The following is an 18,636-nucleotide window of genomic DNA, read 5'->3' as shown; positions in this document are numbered from 1 at the left end:
GTAGGTCTGAAGTAGGTGTCCCACAGCCACCTCAGGGCATAGCAGCTTTACTGATTGTATTTTTTCTTGATTAACCAGCACCATTTAGTTTTATGCTTGTATCTATCTTTACAACCTTCCTTTCTCCCATGTTTTGTTCCCTTTTTTTCTCACTTCCTCTTCCTGTTCTCTTCACCTGTGGTGTCCACCATGGGCCACAGCCAAGCTGACAGTCAATGTCTTGGATGTCAATGACAACACCCCCCGCTTCCGCCCCTTTGGCGTCACCTATTTCACTGAGAAGATCCTGGAGGGAGCCACACAGGGCACCACACTCATCTCCATCTCAGCAGTGGACCCGGACAAAGGTGCCAATGGCCAGATCACCTACGAGCTGCTGAACCTCTCCCCGGAAGGCTACGCCTGTCTTGAAGACCAGTCAGCAGGTCGGTGGCCTGGGGAGCGGGAGTCTGAGGCAGGTCAGTGGCCTGGGGCAGGTGTCTCATGTCAGGGTCTGACATCCTCTAGGGAAGGTTGTGGCCAACAGGACGGTGGACTACGAGGAGGTGCAGTGGCTGAACTTCACTGTCCGAGCTTCCGACAACGGCTCCCCCCGCAGATCTGCTGAGATCCCTGTGTACCTCCAGATAGTGGACATCAATGACAACAATCCCGTTTTCAGCCAGCCATCCTACCAGGTGAGCTGGGGTCCCCTGTTCAAGTCCATGTGGGGCTGAGCAGTGCCTGCCTGGAGAAGTCAGGCATAGAGCTGGGGGATTCTCCATGGTCACCTTCTCTTCCCTCTGCCTGTGCTTGAACCATGTGAAGAAGATGATCAACCAACCAACGTACTCTGAATGTGTGAAATCCTGTTCTGTGCCCACCCCTGGGTGCCCCTCTGTGCCCTTGGTTACTTCCTGCTAAAAGCATAAGTGATGAAGCAGCCAGTCCTGCCTGCTCCCTTTGCTTGCAGAAAGCTGTCTTTGAGGACGTGCCATTGGGTACAGTCATCCTGAGGGTCAAGGCCACAGATGCAGATTCTGGGCGGTTTGCTCTCATCCAGTACAGCCTGGGAGATGGAGAGGGCAAGTTTGGGATAAATCCCAATACGGTAAGGAGCCAACTGAGGCTGGAACAGAGGGGAGAAAGGGAGGGGAGGCTGACAAGGTCTCACCTTGTTCCTTGCTCCCACCGCTCACCTTCTGCCCCTTCTCAAGTACCAGCTCTGCCAGATGAGGTCCACCTGAAGGTCTTTATGTGCTGCAGGGTGACATCTACATCCTGTCAGCCCTGGACCGGGAGAAGAAGGATCACTACACACTGACAGCCGTGGCCAGAGACAACCCTGGGGACATCTCCAGTAACCGTCGGGAGAACTCTGTGCAGGTGGAGTTCTCCTCCTCCCACCACCCCTTGTGAGGTGGCCACCAGCAAGAAGGTGTTAGACCTCAGGCTTTCCTCCTCAGCAGGCTAGTTGGTCTTTGGGAGGAGCCAGGCAGAAGGAAGAACAGATGGCCTCAGGGCTGTGGGGTGGATGGTGCAAGGGAATTTGTGCTGCAGGGACAGCATGTCTGCAGGAGGGGCAGGGGAGGGTGACACTATTGTCTGCAAGTGCTCTAGTGTGAATGGGTGCCCCAGCCGCAACAGCCCCCATTGTTGGAGGCAGGAATTCAGCTAGCAGAACTAAACAAATAGCAGGAAGGGCACCACAGTCTGGCAGTGTAGCCCTGGGTCACAGCAGGGGTACAGCCTCCAGAGCTTGCCTAGCCATCTCCAGCCTCACGTCACCAGCTGGCTGTGCTTTGTCGAAGGTGCTGATCACAGTCCTGGACATCAATGACTTCAGGCCCCAGTTCAGCAAGACCCAGTTCAGCACCAGCGTCTATGAGAATGAGCCAGCGGGGACATCAGTGATCACCATGACTGCCACAGACCTGGATGAAGGGGACAATGGCATCGTGACCTACAGCATCGAGGGCCCCGGAGCTGGTAGGTAATGGTGGTGGGGTGCTCCTCCCCGGGAAGGAGGGTTATGGTGAAGAGCAATTGGAGGAGACATAGGGACCAAGCCTACACCCCATGTGCTGCAGCTGTTTTGAAGCAAGGTTGTGCATGCACTCCCAGGAGAAAACCCGAAAGGGTAGAGCTTTCGGTATTGCTCCACAGTACGCAGTTCCTCATGGCGTGGCATGTTATGGGTTCAGCCTGCAGCCCACCCTTGCCTTATCCTCTTGTCTCCGCCAGCACAGCAGCACTTTCTCTGTACACAAATGTGTCTTGGAGCAAACTCACTGCACACTTCAGAGTAAAACTAAAAAGGCTAGAAGGTTGTGGGTGGATAGTGATAGTCCCTGAAATGCAGTATATCTCTGCACACTGAGGAGTGATGGGAGCCAGGCAAAAGCCAACATAAATGTAGAGGGGAATGGCAGAACATTCACTTTCCTGAGACCCATAGGCTCCTCTGACCACTGCCTGGGCAGGAGTGAAACATAGCTAGGGGTGGCCTGAGAGCAGGGCCTTTGGCACTGGCGCATATCAGGGATGTGGCAACAGGCAGGGATGCTCTGAAAACCCTGAAACCATCCACATCCCTGGCCTCAGACGGGCAGCTCTGCTGCATCACCCCTTGATGGGGACTTCCCAACAGTGAGGGGTGTGCTTCAGCTGGTATACTGGTTTCTGACTATAATTTGTCTGGTGCAAAGTGTCCTGAGCCAGAGATGTGGGGTTTTTTTTCCCCCAGAGGCTTTCAAGATCAATAAAGACTCCGGGCTTGTCACGTCCCGGCGGCGCTTGAAGTCCTATGAGAGGTTCAACCTGACTGTGGTGGCCACGGACAAGGGGCATCCCCCTCTCTGGGGGACTACCATGCTCCACATTGAGGTCATCGACATCAATGACAACCGTCCCGTCTTTATCCGCCCACCCAATGGCACCATCCTGCACATCAAGGAGGTAAATCCCTTGAGAGACAAGGGAGGTAATGACATGCCAAGACCATTCCCAGGAGTCCTCCTGCCTACCAGTGGCAAAATCCAACCTCCATTTCCACCAGGGGTGAAACAAGACCTTGGTTTAACACGTGGCAAGAAGGTCATGGGGCTGGACCGTCAGCAGCAGCCCCTCTCCATACGTGCGAGCAGGGATGCTGGGGCAGCTCTGGGGAACAGAAACCCCAGCAGCATGCAAAATAAGTAAACAGACGGTCACTGCGGGACAAGCCTGTTTATAATCAAGGGCCAAAATGCTGACATTTAAGATGTTTCTTCTTTCTGGGAAGCCAGGCTTGGCTCAGCAAGTCCCCAACATATACATAGAGCAGCCACCACACAAAAGGGAATCATAGCCTCATGTTACCAGCCTCCAGTTAGATTTTGGCAGTGGGAGCCTGCTGATCCTGATGCAAGGGGGTTTGGAGGGGCAGGGGGAGCAGGGGGCTTGCATACAATGGTGGGGCTGAAAGGCTGCATATGTGCAAACAGGAGATCCCCCTGCGGTCCAATGTCTACGAGGTCTACGCCACGGATAAAGATGAGGGCCTCAACGGAGAGGTGCTCTACAACCTGCTGAAAACTGGGGCAGGGAACAAAGACTGGGAGTATTTCAGCATCGACTCAGTCAGCGGGCTGATCCAAACGGCCATGCGGCTGGACAGGGAGAAGCAGGCGGTGTACAACGTGAGCCGGGCGGCAGCACAACTGCAGGGTGGCTGGGAAGGTCCTCGAGGCGGTGGGTCTGGTGCAGGACCGGCGGGATGCAAATGATGTGGTGGGGATGGGGTCAGCTACCGCAGTTGTGAAGGTGCCACAACTTAGCAGGAATTGGGTTGTTATCAAGTGCCATCAGGGAGTTGAATCCTGGTGGGCCCACTCCCAATTCCCTGTTAAATCCCCCCAGAATCCTCTGTCCCCCAGCTGTTCTCACTGTTCCTACCTCAGCAGTGTCTCCTGCCCCGCATGGTTGTGCCCAGGATCGCCCTTTTGCCTCTCTCCACAGCTGATCATCGTGGCCTGCGACCAGGGACAGCCAGCCTACGAGACCATGCAGCCCCTCCAGGTTGCGCTCGATGACATCGATGACAACGAGCCCCTCTTCCTCAGGCCGCCTGTAAGGTGCCAGGATGGAGGGGCTGGAATACAGGGGATGCAGGGATGGGGGTGCCAGTGAGTGTGTGTGGTAGAGCACGCACTTCTGGGCATCGTCATGGTGGAGAGCATGATGGGATTTGTCCAATTGTTTTTAAAGCCACCTCAGTTCTCATAATCCTCCCTTCTCCTGGGGTCTCTGGTAGAGGGACAGTCCCCAGTACCAGGTCCTCTCCGTCCCGGAGCACTCACGGCCAGGCACTGTGGTGGGGAACGTCACTGGGGCGGTGGATGCAGATGAGGGCTCCAATGCCATCGTCTACTACTTCATAGCAGGTGGGTGCCAAGTGGGGAGGGGATGGGCAGCTCTTTACCTCCTTGTACAGTCCTCACCAAGGGTTTCTGTCATTTCCATCGTGTCCTCGTTGCCTTTCTGCCCTGGTCAGCAGGCGAGGTGGCATTTCAAAAATGCTGAGCCCAAAGAGGACTAACAGGGTACCCCTTTCTGCACTCAGATGGGAATCAGGAGAACAACTTCCAGCTGAGCCGAGAGGGGAAGCTGAAGGTCTTGCAAGACCTGGACCGGGAGAAGGAGCCATACTACTCCATCATCGTCAAAGCATCCAGCCAGAGGAACTGGACCCCTCCCCAAGGCCAGCAAGCAGGCAGAGCCCAGCCCTGGGATCTTAGTGGGGACCTGACCCTCCAGGAGGTGCGCATTCTCCTGGACGACATCAATGACCAATCCCCCCAGTTCACCAAGTCAGAGTACACAGCGGGTAAGGGGTGCTGGGATCTGGGGGGAACCAGGAGCCAGTGGTGCTCTGGGTAAAATCCAGCCATATGAAGGGGCAGTGAGAGCCAGCCTGGCCCCAGGTCCCTGTCCTGTCTCTCTCTCAAAGGGGTTGCCACTGATGCCAAGGTGGGATCAGAGCTGATCAGGGTGGTTGCAGTGGATGCCGATGTAGGCAATAACAGCCTGGTCCTGTACAACATCTTGGGCATCCGCTACATCAAGCAGCACTCCAATGACTCTGAGGAGGTGGCCAACATCTTCACCATAGGTGCGCTCCCTGCATGCCAGAGACATCCCTGTGGCCAAAGACATCCCCATGGCCAGCATCACTAGTCCTGGGTTTGTGACCGTTCTTCCCCCAGGAACCCTTGATGGGATCCTGCGAACCTTTGACCTCTTCACGGCTTACAACCCTGGCTACTTCGTGGTGGACATCATGGCCTCTGACCTGGTGGGCCACAACGACACAGCCATTGTGGGGATTTACATCCTGCGAGATGACCAGCGAGTCAAGATCATTATCAATGAGATCCCAGACAAAGTCAGGCAGTTTGAGGAGGAGTTCATCAGCCTGCTCTCCAACATCACGGGTGCTATTGTCAATACAGATGATGTGCAGGTAACCATCCACCTTTGAGGTTGCTTTGAGGGGTAGATGACCTTCCGCAAGCTGCTTGGAAGGTGTCCTTTGAGGGTGCCCTGCCTGTATAAACCATAGAAACCCCTGAGCTCTAAAGGTCCGCATACACATGAGGCTGGGGCATATCAAAGGGGTCCAAACCCATGTCATGCTTGAGGGTCTCTTATCACATGAGCACACTTCAGGGCATGTATGGGAGATGCCCCCTGAGGAGACACCTCTCCCACAGTGCAGACCTTGCTGTGTCTCCCCAGTTCCATGTTGACAAGAAAGGTCGGGTGAACTTTGCACAAACAGAGCTGCTGATCCATGTAGTGAACAGGGAGACCAACCGCATCCTGGACGTGGAGCGGTATGTAACCCGGCCAATCACCCAGCCCATATCCTGGCCCATTGAGACCTTGGGGAGCCTCATTAATGTCAAGATGCCCAAGCAGCACTTCTCTTCCCAGGGTGATTCAGATGATAGATGAGAACAAGGAGCAGCTGAGGAACCTCTTCAGGAACTACAACGTGCTGGACGTGCAGCCCGCCATCACTGCCCAGGCCCCAGACGACCTCTCAGCTCTGCAGGTAATGGTCCAGCTGGAGCGGAGATGGCTGCTGCTTGCAGGTGGGGCAATGATGTCCCATCCCATCCTCCATGGCCCTCTGTGATCTGGAGATATGCCTCACCCAAATAATTTCAGGAGGGTGCCCATCACTGGGTGCCAGAGATTGCCACTACCCCTTTGCTCTCCTAGATGGCGATCATCGTGCTGGCCATCCTGCTCTTTCTGGCTGCCATGCTCTTCATCCTCATGAACTGGTACTACCGGACAGTGTGAGTAGCCCCCAGGCTCTGCCTCACTGACCAGGGGGACCCATGTAGCTGCTCCCAGCCCTGACAATGCCAGTAAGCAAGGGACGTCATCAGCTTCCCGACACATTCTGTGCCAGGGTTCAGCCTAGTTCAGAAATTGCCCCTCTTCCCCCAGAGTGTAATGGCTTCAATACTGATAGCAGCACTCCCCCCGCACACATGCCATCCTTATAGATACAGGGGCTGTTTGCAGGGTTGTTGCAAATCTGTGTCCCCCTCTCCTTTGGAGCATCTTCTTTATTTTCGTCCCTGATTTGCTGTATTTCCTTCACAGGCACAAAAGGAAATTGAAAGCCATAGTGGCTGGCTCCACTGGTGAGCAGTGTTTGGGGTTCTCCAGATGCATGAGATAACATGGTGCATAAAGAGCATAGAGGGGGTGACGTGGGGGATGTCTGTGGGGTATAAATCCGAAGTGATCCTGCCCAGCAAGGCCCATTGGTGGGAAGCTTTTCTCAGCTTCCAGGTTCCGCATTACCAGCTGCATCCCAGTACACTTCTCATGCCACCAGTGCCTTTCTGGTCACTGAATTTCCGTCCCTGATAAAGAAGTGCTGCCACATGGTTTACTGCTCAGCCCACCAACATGCCACTCTTTAACTCTCGTCCCTGCTTCTTTCAGGAAACAGAGGTTTCATGGACATCATGGACATGCCAAACACCAACAAGTACTCCTTTGATGGGTGAGTTCTCCCTTTCCTTCCTCTCCCTGGTTTGCCACCTTGCAAGATCACATGCTGCTCCCAAGAGAGGGATGCCTGTATTTTGTAGCCAGAGATGCTTGGGAAGTGGAGATGCTGTACCTTTCTGCTCTGTAGAGGGATGCAGCCAGGCATGCTATGGCTGCTTGCCTTGAGAGCTTTCAAAGCCAAAAGACCTTGTGCTTTCTCCTGTGACTCCACCTGTGGCAATACTGGCCAGCCTTGGGGTAAGCAGAGATGACCAGTGGGTGTCGACACACCTCTGGATCCAGATCAGCCGAATTCATGCCCCCACACGGCAGGAGGAGGCAGCACAACCTCAGCATCCGGGCTTCGGATGGGGTTACGAATGCTGCGGCTCCTTCCTTGTGCTGAGAGGTGCTCCTCTCCCCCGGGCAGGGCCAACCCGGTATGGCTGGACCCCTTCTGCAGGAACATGGAGCTGGCAGCCCAGGCAGAGCACGAGGATGACCTGCCGGAGAACCTGAGCGAGATCACTGACCTCTGGAACAGCCCTGCCCGCACCCATGTGAGACATGGCCCCCACAGGACCCTCCCTGCTGCGCCCGGGGCCCCTGCCACCTCCTCAGCTACTCTCTCCACCCACAGGGGACCTTCGGGCGAGAGCCCTCCGCAGCCAAGCCTGAGGATGACCGCTACCTGCGGGCAGCCATCCAGGAGTACGACAACATCGCCAAGCTGGGGCAGATCATGCGGGAGGGACCCATCAAGGTGAGTGCTGAGCATGGGCATCCTCCACCCAGGGGTCTTCTCCAACTGCTACAGCTTCCAGGTTGACAGCTGCGGTGCCGGAGGGTGATGTTGTTTCATAAAATGCTGGGATGGGGTCAGCCTCCCTCCAACCAAGCCGTGTCCCTCAGGTAACCCATCATCTCTTCCCCCTCCACCCAGGGCTCTCTGTTGAAGGTGGTCCTGGATGATTACATGCGCTTGAAAAAACTCTTTGCCCAGCGGATGGTGCATAAGGCCACCGCCAGTCAGGGGGACCGCTCCTCGGTCTCAGAGGTAGACGTGGTGTGCATGGGCATGGGGAGATGCTTGCCGTGCCCTCTGGGATGCAGTGTGTCTTCTCAGCCCTTCTCAGTCACTCCCTGCAGCTGTGGTCCCCATCACTCAGTGGTGCCCCCATCACTCAGTGGTGTCTCCATTCTCTGCTTGGCCAAAACGAGCCAGACACTGGGTTTCTACTGAGGCTGCTGGTTCCCCACAGTGCTCCAGCTTTCGTATCCCTCTGAGCATCAGCAGCACCTTACCCCTTGGTCTCTGAGTAGGCTCTGTCCATCATCTCCTGTCTCTCTGCCAAAGGTGGCCAAGAAGCTGCAGGTCCCTATGCACATGCAGGGACATCTTCTCTCCCCTGTGCTCCTCCTGAGCTTATCAACCCAACAAGTTTTGAGGCAAAAAGGCTGGGACAGAGGGTTTTGGTACAGAAGGGCTGGTGAGGGGAGAAGCAACTCTTCTTGCAGCCTTCCACTCTTCATGGGGGGCAAAACATGGGGCAAACAGAGCAGAGGAGAGCAGAAGGATGGGAGACACCCTTTCAACCCTTCTGTCCCCTTATCCCTCCTCGCCCTTATCTGCCTCCAGCCTTCCTTCAACTCCTTTCCTTGTCTGCCTTCTGCCCCATACAACCCCAAACCCCAACCAGGGTCCAAACTCCCCCTTGGCTGCTGCGGGGGCTGCTGCTGGACACACCACCTGGCTGGCAGCTGGTGCACCCACCAGATGAATGAGCGATCTGGCTGGAGACCATCAGCGCGCTGGTGATCCTCATCACCACACTTCAGAAGAGGAGGGTACTGTCCCTCCCACTGAGCTCCAGCATTGCAGACGGTTTGGAGGCAGGAAGCAGGACCTGCTCTGGACACGGTAGTGATTTCTCTGCTCCATGGACTTTTTACAGCTGATCCAGAAGGAGCTGGAGGAAGAAGAGGAGGAGCGCAGCCCCAGCCAAGGCAGCCTCCGCTTCCGGCACAAGCAGCCGGTGGAGCTGAAAGGTCCCGACGGCATCCACGTGGTGCACGGCAGCACGGGCACGCTGCTCGCCTCTGACCTCAACAGCCTACCCGAGGACGACCAGAAGGTGCTGGGTCGCTCGCTGGAGACTCTGACCACTGACTGCGGGGGCTACAGCGACCACAACGCCCGCACTGAGTCGGCCAAGTCCACCCCCCTGCACAAGATGCGGGAGGTGATCATGGAGAGCCCTCTGGAGATCACTGAGTTATGACGAGCAGTGCTGGTGGTTGTGCTCCTCTAGGCAAGCCAGGGCCGGCGGGGATGAAGCACAGATCAGGGGGTTGTGGTGGGGGCCAGGGGCACCCCAAGACCAGCTCTTGCCCCCCCCTTCCCCTGCACGAGTCCAGGCCAACCAGTGCGCATCGCTCCAGCAGCCTTGGAGAGCTTGGCCCCAGGAAAGGGCTCTCAGGACTGGTATGCTTTTACTCGCCTGTCATTTATCCATGAAAGCATTAGTTTTTTTTAATTATTTTTTCTTATGAAAAAGGGTTTTTTTTAAGAAAAAAAAAGCAAAATGAATCCAATGAGTCCAGGCTGGATAGGGGTGAAAGTGCAGCAGAGGTGCAGATGATGTGCTGCATCCCCGGGCGCAGACTGGGGACAAGCAGCCATCATACCTCAATCACAGGCACAGGGAGGACCAGGCAGCGTGAGGAGAGGCCAAGTCCATTTGGCATTAACAGCACCTTTCCAGCAAGGAAAGACCCCCAAAAAACCCAAACCAAAACCGAAAGCATTTCTCCATTTTGCTGGCTTTACCGAAACATGTTGCGACGTTGAAAGAGACTGACAATAACTGGGGCTTCTGGATGTGGAGTGCTCGTGCGTGTTTTTTCTTGCCCTTTTCTTTCCCCTTCTCTTTTAATTTTGGGTTCGTTCGTTTGGGGATTTGTTTCCAGTCGTAACCTTGTGGAGAGTTTCGGGCACGGTCTGTTACGGGACTCAGAAATACACTGTCTATGGCTTTGGGTAACCTGTCTGTCGTCCTTCCTCCCTGATCACATTCCCGGATTCAGCTTACTCAAAAGACCTTTTGAAGAGAAAACGCCCTTTTCCCTTTAGTTCACCCCTTAATCCATCACCTTCACAAGATGCTGCCCCAGGTTTTGCTGCACCCCAAAGACTGGGGGAGGCATTAAACCTCCCACAGGTTTGCCCCATCTTACACACCAGGAAAAGCAGGAGGGAGACAACCAGCTGCGCTCACGGGAAGAGTTTATTTCAGTGAGATGCTCCCGTGCACGCTCAGGACTGGGCCAGGACAAGCCAGTGCCCCGCTGCCCCTCTCCACCACAGCTGGGTCAGCACAGGGGCACCAGCAAGGATGTGTGGATGAAAGGGACTCTTTGCCCCCAGACTCACTCGTTTTTTATTCAGGGCATACTTAAGGTATATATATCTGTAAATTTAATCCACTGTGTTTCCTTATAGGGCAAGAAGGGGAAGGGAGGTGTAAAAGAAAGCCACACCAATTTGAAGAGGGACCAGCAAAGTGCTGGGCTTGCCAAAAGCTGACAAGACCTGTGGTATGAGGCTGCTGGCTGCCAGCCGCCCAGAGCTGGCTAGCATTTGGGCAGCAGAAACCATCCCAGCCTGTTCACGCTGTAGGATCTGGGTCTTACAAGGGGGATGGGGATAGAAGTGGGGATGGGGATTTTACAAGGACTCTGAGAGACAACAAGGCTGAATCCGCAGTCCTGAAAATACCAATGAGTCCCTTAACCCGATTTAGAAATCCAGACCGCAGGGATGGAAGTGGCAGAAGTGTCTGGGTCACCCCACAGCCCCTGCCGGGATGGTCAGGCTGGTGGGCTCCTGCCATTGCCATCCATGGGTGCAGGCGCATCCCACGGGAGGGTATCTGGGATCCTGAACCAAAACAGCGGGGCAAGCGCAGCCAGCCGGGGAGGTGACTCCTAGTTCCATAGGTGACGCCGGCAGTGCTCAACGGCCTGCGGGAGAGACGGGGAAGGAGGGTGGTGGGAGGCAGGGCCTCCTGGCTCACTGCAAACCCAGGGGAGGGGATGTGGCCAGCACTTACCTGGCACTTGATCGCTGTGGCCATGTTCTTGCACCAGTATTGCGGGCCCAAGGCACAGAGGTCTGAGCCCAGGAGACCCTCCTCAGATGAGTCACAAGCTTTTATTTTCTGTATGGCAAAGGAAAAGGGTGGGAGGTGGAAGGAGAAAACCCGTGAGCACACTTTGAGCCCACTGCCCCTCTCCCAGACCCCCAGGTTGGGACAAAGGATGCCCATCTGTGTCAGGGCTGCCCCAGGAACACTTACAGTGCAGACGAAGGTGGGGTCCATCATCTGCACGAAGAGCCGCACAGCCTCTGGCTCGTACTGCACCACGAGCGCTTCGCACTGGGAAGGAGAGAGGGGTGAGCAGAGCGAGGGGTGCCGGGGGGGCCCCCCGGGGCGGGCGCTCCCCGCAGCTCACCGTGCCAGTGAGCGGTGCGGGCAGCAGCTCGCAGCCCTTCTGCAGCATGTCACCCAGCTCCGCCAGCGTCTCGTTCTTCAGCAGCTCGTTGTCAAAGTACGTGATGATGATCTGGCAGACATTGCAGAACGCTCCTGCGCCCGCTGCCAGCTGCTCCAGCGTGGCAGGTCCTGCGGGACACAGCGGGGCCTGTGTTAGCAGTGTTAGCACCCCTCTCCCCGGGGACATGGTGCCCCGGTCCACCCGGGCCCCCCAGCTCACCGCGGCGGGTGTCCCCGCTCCGGGGGCAGCAGCGCAGCATGGTGCAGACAGCCGCCGGGTCGGTGGCCTCCAGCAGCATGATGACCACGGCTTTGCCATAGGAGTCAACGAAGTCCTTGCACTGCCCGATGACGCTGTGGGGCAGCATGTAGCACACCTTCTCGATGTCGTTCACCAGCTGCTCCTGCCGGGAGAAGGTAGGCAGAGGGAAAACCCCACTCCTTGCTGCCCCCTTTCCCAGTGCCCCCATCCCTGGCCAGCAGCAGCGGGGCTCACCTCCGTCACGTTGTTCTCCAGGAGGCTCTCGGCCGCCTTCACAGCAAATTGGCACATCTCACACAGCGGAGTGGTCCCCTCCCTGTCCTGTGGGGAAAAGGCAGCGGGATGCACACCGAGCCCCCCAGCGCTGCCCCCCTCCCACCCAGCCATCAACCCCCACAGGAGATATTCCCCACCTCGGAAAAATGGAGATGCTTCAGGGGAAAACAAAAAAAGCAGAATAAGGCTCCTGCTTCCCAGCATTTGGATTTGAAGGAGCATGTCTGAGTCGGGAGAGGTCCTCGCTTACCCATAGCATGCTCAGGACCTGTATCGTCTTCTCTGCGAGCAGTGTGTGGAGGGGCAGCACTGAGGAAGAGGAGCAGAGTCCCAGCTGGCCACACAGCTCCATGGGGTCCTGGGGAGAGACGTCTTAAATCGGGTGGGCATCACCCCCCCCAGGAGGGTGAGTCTGTGCCCTCAGTTGCCAATGGAGGGTGATTTCAGCCAGTTGGGGCATGGGCCTCGCTTACCTCAGCCAGCTGCCGGTGGAGGGACCAGAAAACGGCAAGAAAAAGAGAGAATAAAAAGGAATTACAACAGTTGTGAGCCGGAGAGAGGGGAAAACTATTTGTAGGGATATAAAGCAGTGGGGTTTAAGTAAAAAGACAAGAGCAGGGCCCTGCACTCGCTGATGAGGTCCCCTTGGTTGTGCCACTTGGGACCCCCTCACCAGCACCCACCCGTCCCTGGCAGCCCCAGGGAGCTGCTCACCCACTTACCATGTACTGGAGCAGCCGGACGGCCGTGTCCATGTACTCGGCCAGGTAGTGCTTGCACTGTGCGGGGGAGACACGGCGTCAGCACCCAGGGGTGGACGGACACCCCCCCTGCCCACACCACAGTCTGCCGGGGAGATGCCCCAAAGCTGCAGAAGATGCTCACATGCCCAGCACGACGACAGCACCCTTACCTGCTGTGCCAGGTCGGGTGCCAGGCCCTCGCATGCCCACTCAGTGCGGGCCACCAGCGCCTGAGTGAAGGCGGCATTGGTCCCCAGCTCCAGCTGCACAGCAGCCACCAGCCGCAGGCATTCCTCACACACCTCTTCCTTCTCCTGCGGGATAACACAGGCAGCAACACATCAGTAGATCCCAGAAATAAAACTGAGTGGCCCCGGTGCCTTCATTTTCTAGGCCGGGGTTTAAATGCCCTGTCTCAATCTGGGGTAGCTTTTTGGCCAGCATCTCTCTGGTCCCTGCCCTGCCTCCTGCAATATCGCAACCCCAAAGCGGTGACACCCCAAAGCAGATGCTGTTTCAGCTGTACAGTAAGCTTAATGCTTTTAAAAAATGATGGTTAAATGGGTGGTGCTCCGCTGATTCTCACCCTTGGGCGGCATCAATGGCATCCCTGCCCGTGCCATAGTACCTGGGCCTCACCACGAGGCAGCTGCTGGGGATGGAGCAGGAGGGGCACGTTGGCGATGAAGGGGGTGACCAGGTCAGCAAAGTCCTGAGCAGGGCCGGCAGGGGCTGGTGGCGGCTCCTGAAACTTCAGGGCTCCTGTGGGGCTCTCCCGGGGCTGGCACAGCTTGATGGTCCCGCACACCACCTTCGGGTCAGCCTTGGGGAGCAGAGGGATGGCGGCTTGCGGTTGCGTCTGCCCCATCACCCTCCTCCCTCCCGCCACCAAGCCTGGGTCATTGCCATCCCCACCTCGTTCCTATGGAGGTTTTGTCCCAGGCTCCACGCACCTCCCTTGCTCTCCAAGCCCACAAGATACCCCAAACCACGGGCAAACACAAACCCAAAGGGGTCCCCCACCAGTTACCAGCACTTGCTTGCCCAGCTGGACGAGGATGAGGATGCCGGTGTCCACCATCCTCTTGCACTTCACAGACCAGTCCTGGAAGGGCAGGTACTGGCATTGCTTATCCAAGAACAGCCGCAGTTTTTCCTAGGTAACAAGGGGAGAGGTCAGGCGGGGGTGGCCCCCACCAGTGTGGGGGTGACACTCCAGACCCACACTCCATGCCAGGCTGCGACCCACCTCAGTGCGGTTGTCCTGCAGGATCTTGCCTACCACAGAGACTGCCATCTGGCACAGGTGACATGGGATTCCCTTCTGCTGAGAGAGGGGACACAGCGGATGTTGCCACGGCGCCCAGACCCACCACTTGCTCCTCAGATCCCGAGCCAGATCTGTTTCTGACCCCCCAGAAACACCCCATCAAGGGGCACTTGGGAATACCCTGGAGCATCGATTCCTTTTTGCTGCTCACTCTGCAGACACATTGCTGCCTGACACCGTCAGCCAGTGCTCCTCTGGGTGCCCAGCACTGGGCCGGCCAGGCTGGGGTTTTCCCCCCAGCCCCACGTTTGGAGTCAGGATGGACACACCACTCCATGCCCCTGCATGCCTGCCTCCTGGCACAGTTACCCCCACAGCCTGGTCCCAGACGGAGATCTGGCAGAGCTGCAGCGTCCCACACTTGGCTGCTGTCACCACATCGCGGCACCAGTCCTCCGGCCGCTCGCTGCACTCGTGGAGGGGGCTGGCCCCAGCTTTGGGGGGGAGGAAAGAAAACCATCAGTGCCCCAAGAGCGCCCCAAGACCATCTCTTGCCTTACACCAACCGCTCCACCACCCTGCCCCGCAAGCTGGGGCGATGCTCTTCACCCTCCCACTGTGATTCACCCTCAGCTTTCGCAATGGCGGTGCGGTTGTTGGGTTTTCCACATGATTTTATAAGCCCAGCAAACGCAGGCTTTGCCGGGCCAGCGCGTGCTGCCAGCTTTACCACCAGTGTGTCACAGCAGCTTTGGGCCCGTGCCGAAAGCAGAGCGGACTTGGGGATCATCACAGCACCCTTCAACGCGCTGGGGAGGCGGCTGCTCCCATAAAGGCCATAAGTCTTGCAGAAGGAGCCCCGTGGGGTGCCGGCCACGCCGCGGCTCCCAGCAATGGTTGAGCAACCCCGCTTTGGGTTGTTACTTTTCTTCCATTTCCTCCCAACGCCAGCGTTTTCTCCTGGCTGCAAACCCCTGCACAGCGGCAGCAGCGCCCACCCTGGCTGCCCGAGCAGCATGGTGCTACGGCACAATGCCACTGGTTTAATCGCCACCTCTGTGTGTCAGGATCCATTTGGGATGGGGCGAGGGTTTGTTCCCACCAGGGGCTGTGCTCACCCAGGATGCAGCTGGACAGGAGGCAAGAAGCCAGCACAACCCAGGCCCTTCGCTATCCTGCTTTGGCCGGAGCTGCCCTGCAAATCCCGGGGGCACGTGGGGAGCAGCACATGAGCAGACAGACAGACCCTGCTGCATACCCTTGTCTAAGCGAACATCCCCTCTTCCCCCAGAGCATTTGCGTACAGCTTTTATCACCCAGCCCTGGCCCCATGATCTTGCATAGCAGGAATAAAGCCGAAGGCAGAAACTGCTCCTTCCACCCACCCTGCCCTTATCAGGTTTCTCCCCAAAAGCTGTTTTCCTGCACGCCAGATTTTGGCAACACCTTTGGTTCATCCGTGGGACACGTTGGGACAGCGGCTTGAGGTACCCAGGGGCCACCCCAGCAAGTCCCCATGAGTGGGAGCTGTGGGCAGGGTCCCCCTGAGCCCCCTACCAGCCCCGCCGCTCCCAAACACGCTGGCGCAGCTCAGAGGGTGCCTCCGTGGTGTTCCGGCAGTGATTACCCCATCGGGCTGACGGCAGCACTGGGGCAGGAGTGAGCCCAGGGGCAGGGCGAGTCCCCCCTGCTTCCCATGCACGCCTTCCCACACAGCTCTCTCTCCAGCAGCGCGATGCCGTGGTCGCTGCATCAGCTGAGAGACAGACATTTAGGTTTTTAACCCTGGCACCAGCATCAGGGCAAACAGGAATGGCGAGTCAGCGGAAGTGTGATGGGGCAGCACCAAAAAAAAGGAGAGGGGAGGCAACAACCCCATAACTTGCTTCTGAGCTGGCCCTGCCTGACCCACAGACACAGCCCGGACCAACAGCATAAGGATGCTGCCAGTGACAGCATGAGGGGATTGACGTGTCCTAAAAGACACTGGTGGTTCAGACCCACACCTTTGTGGCTCTCAGCTCAGTGCTTACTCCTTGCCCTGCTCAAGATGAAACTCAGGCAAGCGATGGGCCACAAAAATAATTAATACTAATCACAACACCCAACTGCTGAGAGCAGGAGGAGCTTCTCCAGGTGGAAAGCATCACCACAGGGCAAGCAACCAGGGCAGCAGGTGCCCTGTGAGCTCTCCTCCACATTTCAGAGCTGCACCGGAGCAGCCTCATGCTGACAGGCACCCAGGCAGCAGGACACCAGTTGATGCCATTTTCGGCGAAGCCGCAGCATGGCACACAAGGCAAGCAGGGATGCAGTGTCCCCAGGGCAGCCAGGAGGACCCTATCCCCAGCTGCCAGCCCCCCAGAGTGGGGTGGGCTTTCCTCAGGGGGGATCCGGCACCGAGCTCCACATCTGGCAGAGCTGTGCCAGCATCACATGGAACCCCGGAGCACACTGGCTGAGCCGGCAGAGCCTGGCGAGCAGGTTGTGATGTAAAGCATGGGGGTGGCGGTGTGGGCCCCGGCGCCCCAGGTCCCGCCCTGGTGCACACCCCTATTACAGCAAAAATCGTAAATACGCTCTTCCCAGCATCACAATCCTTCTCCAAGGCTGACAGTGGGCCCCGGTCCCATAGACACAGTGCTGTGCAGCCCAACCACTGCCACAGGAGCCTCCACCGGCTTCCAGGGCAGGCATCGCCCGAAGCACGGACATGCCAAGCATAGGTGCGCATTCCTGCTCCGCCTGTTGCTGGCTGTGCACCTCGGCATGTCCCCCCCCCAGCCGCCAGGCCACGTGTGCGCAGTCACGACTCCACCACAAAGCCAGCACCCAGGCAGGTCATGCCAGAGGAGCCAGATCGGGTAAGTTAGGGCGCAAAAGAGGTTCTCCCCCTAAAAGGTTGGGTTTTTTTGACTACAACAGCAGAGCTCCACAGCTTCCCTGGGTAAACGGACCCGGAATAAATGAATTCCCTTCAAGCAAGGCCCAGAGCTCCAGAACCAGGCTCTTCACAACTTGTTTGCTGGGGAGGGGCAGGGAGTGAGCCAGGTATCACTTCCTCGCTCTTCTGTGGGAGGCCTAGGGGACAGCAGCACAAGATCATCTGCAGGAGGATTTGCTCACAGATACTCAAAGCCCCAGTGACAAGGGGGACAGTTTCAGGTGGCACCATGGTCACTCCATCATGCGAGGAGAACAAAGTCTGGTGTGAGTTTCTCCCACATCACACACAGACAGCCAGGTCCCAGTGCCCTCTCCCCCACTGCTGCCGAGACACCCCATCAAGTGTCCTCCCTTCTATACCACTGCAGAACACCAGCTCCATCTGAAGCCCTGCTGTCCAAAGGGAGGGAACAGACCACTTTTTGCCCTGACATCATCACTAAGGGCAGAAGCTGCAGTGCTCATGTCCAAGTAGGCAAGAGGTCAAGCAGCCAGCAGTGCCACCAGCCTCAACTCTCCTCTAGCCTAACTCCATCACTACAGAGGTGGGAGGAAGCATGCTATGGAGCTTAAACACCACAGCTGCAAACAGCTTTGGGGTTCTGAGGGGTTTTCTGGGCTCTCATTGAGTCCTACCCCCATGCCTGGCCTTACCTTGGTAGGAGCCCAGGCACACAGAAAGGATCAGCAGCACCCAGCCACTCCATTTGCTCTCCATGCTGTTCCTAAGATAGTCCTCAGTGGCTGGTTCCTCTCCTGTGCTGCTCCCAGACTGAGGAATCTTGGATGGGTTGGGAGAAGTAGTGAGAACCCACACCCACACAGGGCAATTACCACACCCCTCTCCTTATGGCTTGATTATAAAATCACCATCACCAGCCTGCAAGTAGAGGGAGGGACCAGAGCAAGGCAGGTATTCCTGGGAAGTCAAAACCAGCCCAGAACCTGCTGCTCAACACTAACCACTCCTGCCTGCAAAACATAGACACAACCAGGGAGAGAACTGTCCTAACACCATGCAATGCAGCTATTTCCCATGCTCTTCATAAAATTCACCCTTATGATGCATTCATAAGAGATGAATGCATCTGCCCTTACAGAAAAAAGTCAGTAGTGAAGATATTAAAGACCATTACATTTAGGACAACTGAATTAATTGTGTATTGAGCAGTAGCCTCATAGTTTGCTTAAAACATCTAAAAAGTCACATTTTATTCAAAACAAAGCAAGGAATGAAGACAAAAGGGAAGCAGCCACATTAAATGCAAGTCAGCACTGAAGCCTGGTATCAAGCAGCTTCAGCAAGAACTCCCTCCAGCCCACACCAGGCAGAGGAATTGCAACACAGGGCTGTTGCCTCACATCAGGCATTGTGTTTGTCCAGGGAAGAGAACAGCGGTGCAATCCCTGGCAAGCCTCTAACCTGCAACTGTGCTCAATATAGCAAAGGCTTGATGGGACATGCATACTGCAAGGCAATGGCAACTCAATGGGAATTAGAGTCCTATCATTCAGACTGATTCCTATTGATGTTTCGGGATGTGCCTC

At 56.7% G+C, this 18,636-nt stretch overlaps 2 protein-coding genes across 7 annotated transcripts in view; one reads left to right on the top strand and one right to left on the bottom strand.

The window, feature by feature from the left end:
• CDH23 (cadherin related 23) overlaps positions 1–10,079 on the top strand; it is a 210,215-nt gene extending 200,136 nt beyond the window's left edge. For 5 of the 6 annotated variants that reach the window (XM_065671015.1, XM_065671016.1, XM_065671017.1 and 2 more), the window contains 20 exons: positions 201–425; positions 508–677; positions 953–1,090; positions 1,246–1,365; positions 1,791–1,968; positions 2,726–2,937; positions 3,465–3,659; positions 3,979–4,089; positions 4,274–4,403; positions 4,583–4,846; positions 4,970–5,131; positions 5,226–5,482; positions 5,758–5,855; positions 5,956–6,076; positions 6,247–6,326; positions 6,640–6,680; positions 6,988–7,048; positions 7,466–7,595; positions 7,676–7,798; positions 8,991–10,079. In XM_065671015.1, the coding sequence (XP_065527087.1) occupies positions 201–425; positions 508–677; positions 953–1,090; positions 1,246–1,365; positions 1,791–1,968; positions 2,726–2,937; positions 3,465–3,659; positions 3,979–4,089; positions 4,274–4,403; positions 4,583–4,846; positions 4,970–5,131; positions 5,226–5,482; positions 5,758–5,855; positions 5,956–6,076; positions 6,247–6,326; positions 6,640–6,680; positions 6,988–7,048; positions 7,466–7,595; positions 7,676–7,798; positions 8,991–9,317 (3,143 nt within the window). In that variant the 3' untranslated portion in view covers positions 9,318–10,079. Of the gene's footprint in view, positions 1–200; positions 426–507; positions 678–952; positions 1,091–1,245; positions 1,366–1,790; positions 1,969–2,725; positions 2,938–3,464; positions 3,660–3,978; positions 4,090–4,273; positions 4,404–4,582; positions 4,847–4,969; positions 5,132–5,225; positions 5,483–5,757; positions 5,856–5,955; positions 6,077–6,246; positions 6,327–6,639; positions 6,681–6,987; positions 7,049–7,465; positions 7,596–7,675; positions 7,799–7,978; positions 8,093–8,990 lie in introns of all 6 variants that reach the window. The other variant, XM_065671023.1, reaches the window with a different exon arrangement.
• Positions 10,080–10,304: 225 nt separating this feature from the next.
• On the bottom strand, positions 10,305–18,617 carry LOC136010200 (prosaposin-like). Its single transcript, XM_065671028.1, has 15 exons — positions 17,743–18,617; positions 14,512–14,636; positions 14,122–14,199; positions 13,903–14,028; positions 13,501–13,695; positions 13,043–13,186; positions 12,852–12,908; positions 12,603–12,611; positions 12,380–12,487; positions 12,088–12,174; positions 11,812–11,995; positions 11,551–11,720; positions 11,394–11,474; positions 11,148–11,255; positions 10,305–11,058 (listed from the first exon to the last, which is right to left on the bottom strand). The coding sequence occupies exons 1-15, from the start codon at positions 17,804–17,806 to the stop codon at positions 11,023–11,025; spliced, it is 1,572 nt and encodes a 523-aa protein (XP_065527100.1). The 5' UTR covers positions 17,807–18,617; the 3' UTR covers positions 10,305–11,022.
• Positions 18,618–18,636: the final 19 nt, after the last annotated feature.

Source organism: Lathamus discolor, chromosome 3 (genome assembly GCF_037157495.1).
Source record: "Lathamus discolor isolate bLatDis1 chromosome 3, bLatDis1.hap1, whole genome shotgun sequence".
Classification (NCBI taxonomy): domain Eukaryota; kingdom Metazoa; phylum Chordata; class Aves; order Psittaciformes; family Psittacidae; genus Lathamus; species Lathamus discolor.
This window is presented reverse-complemented; position numbering and strand designations above follow the sequence as displayed.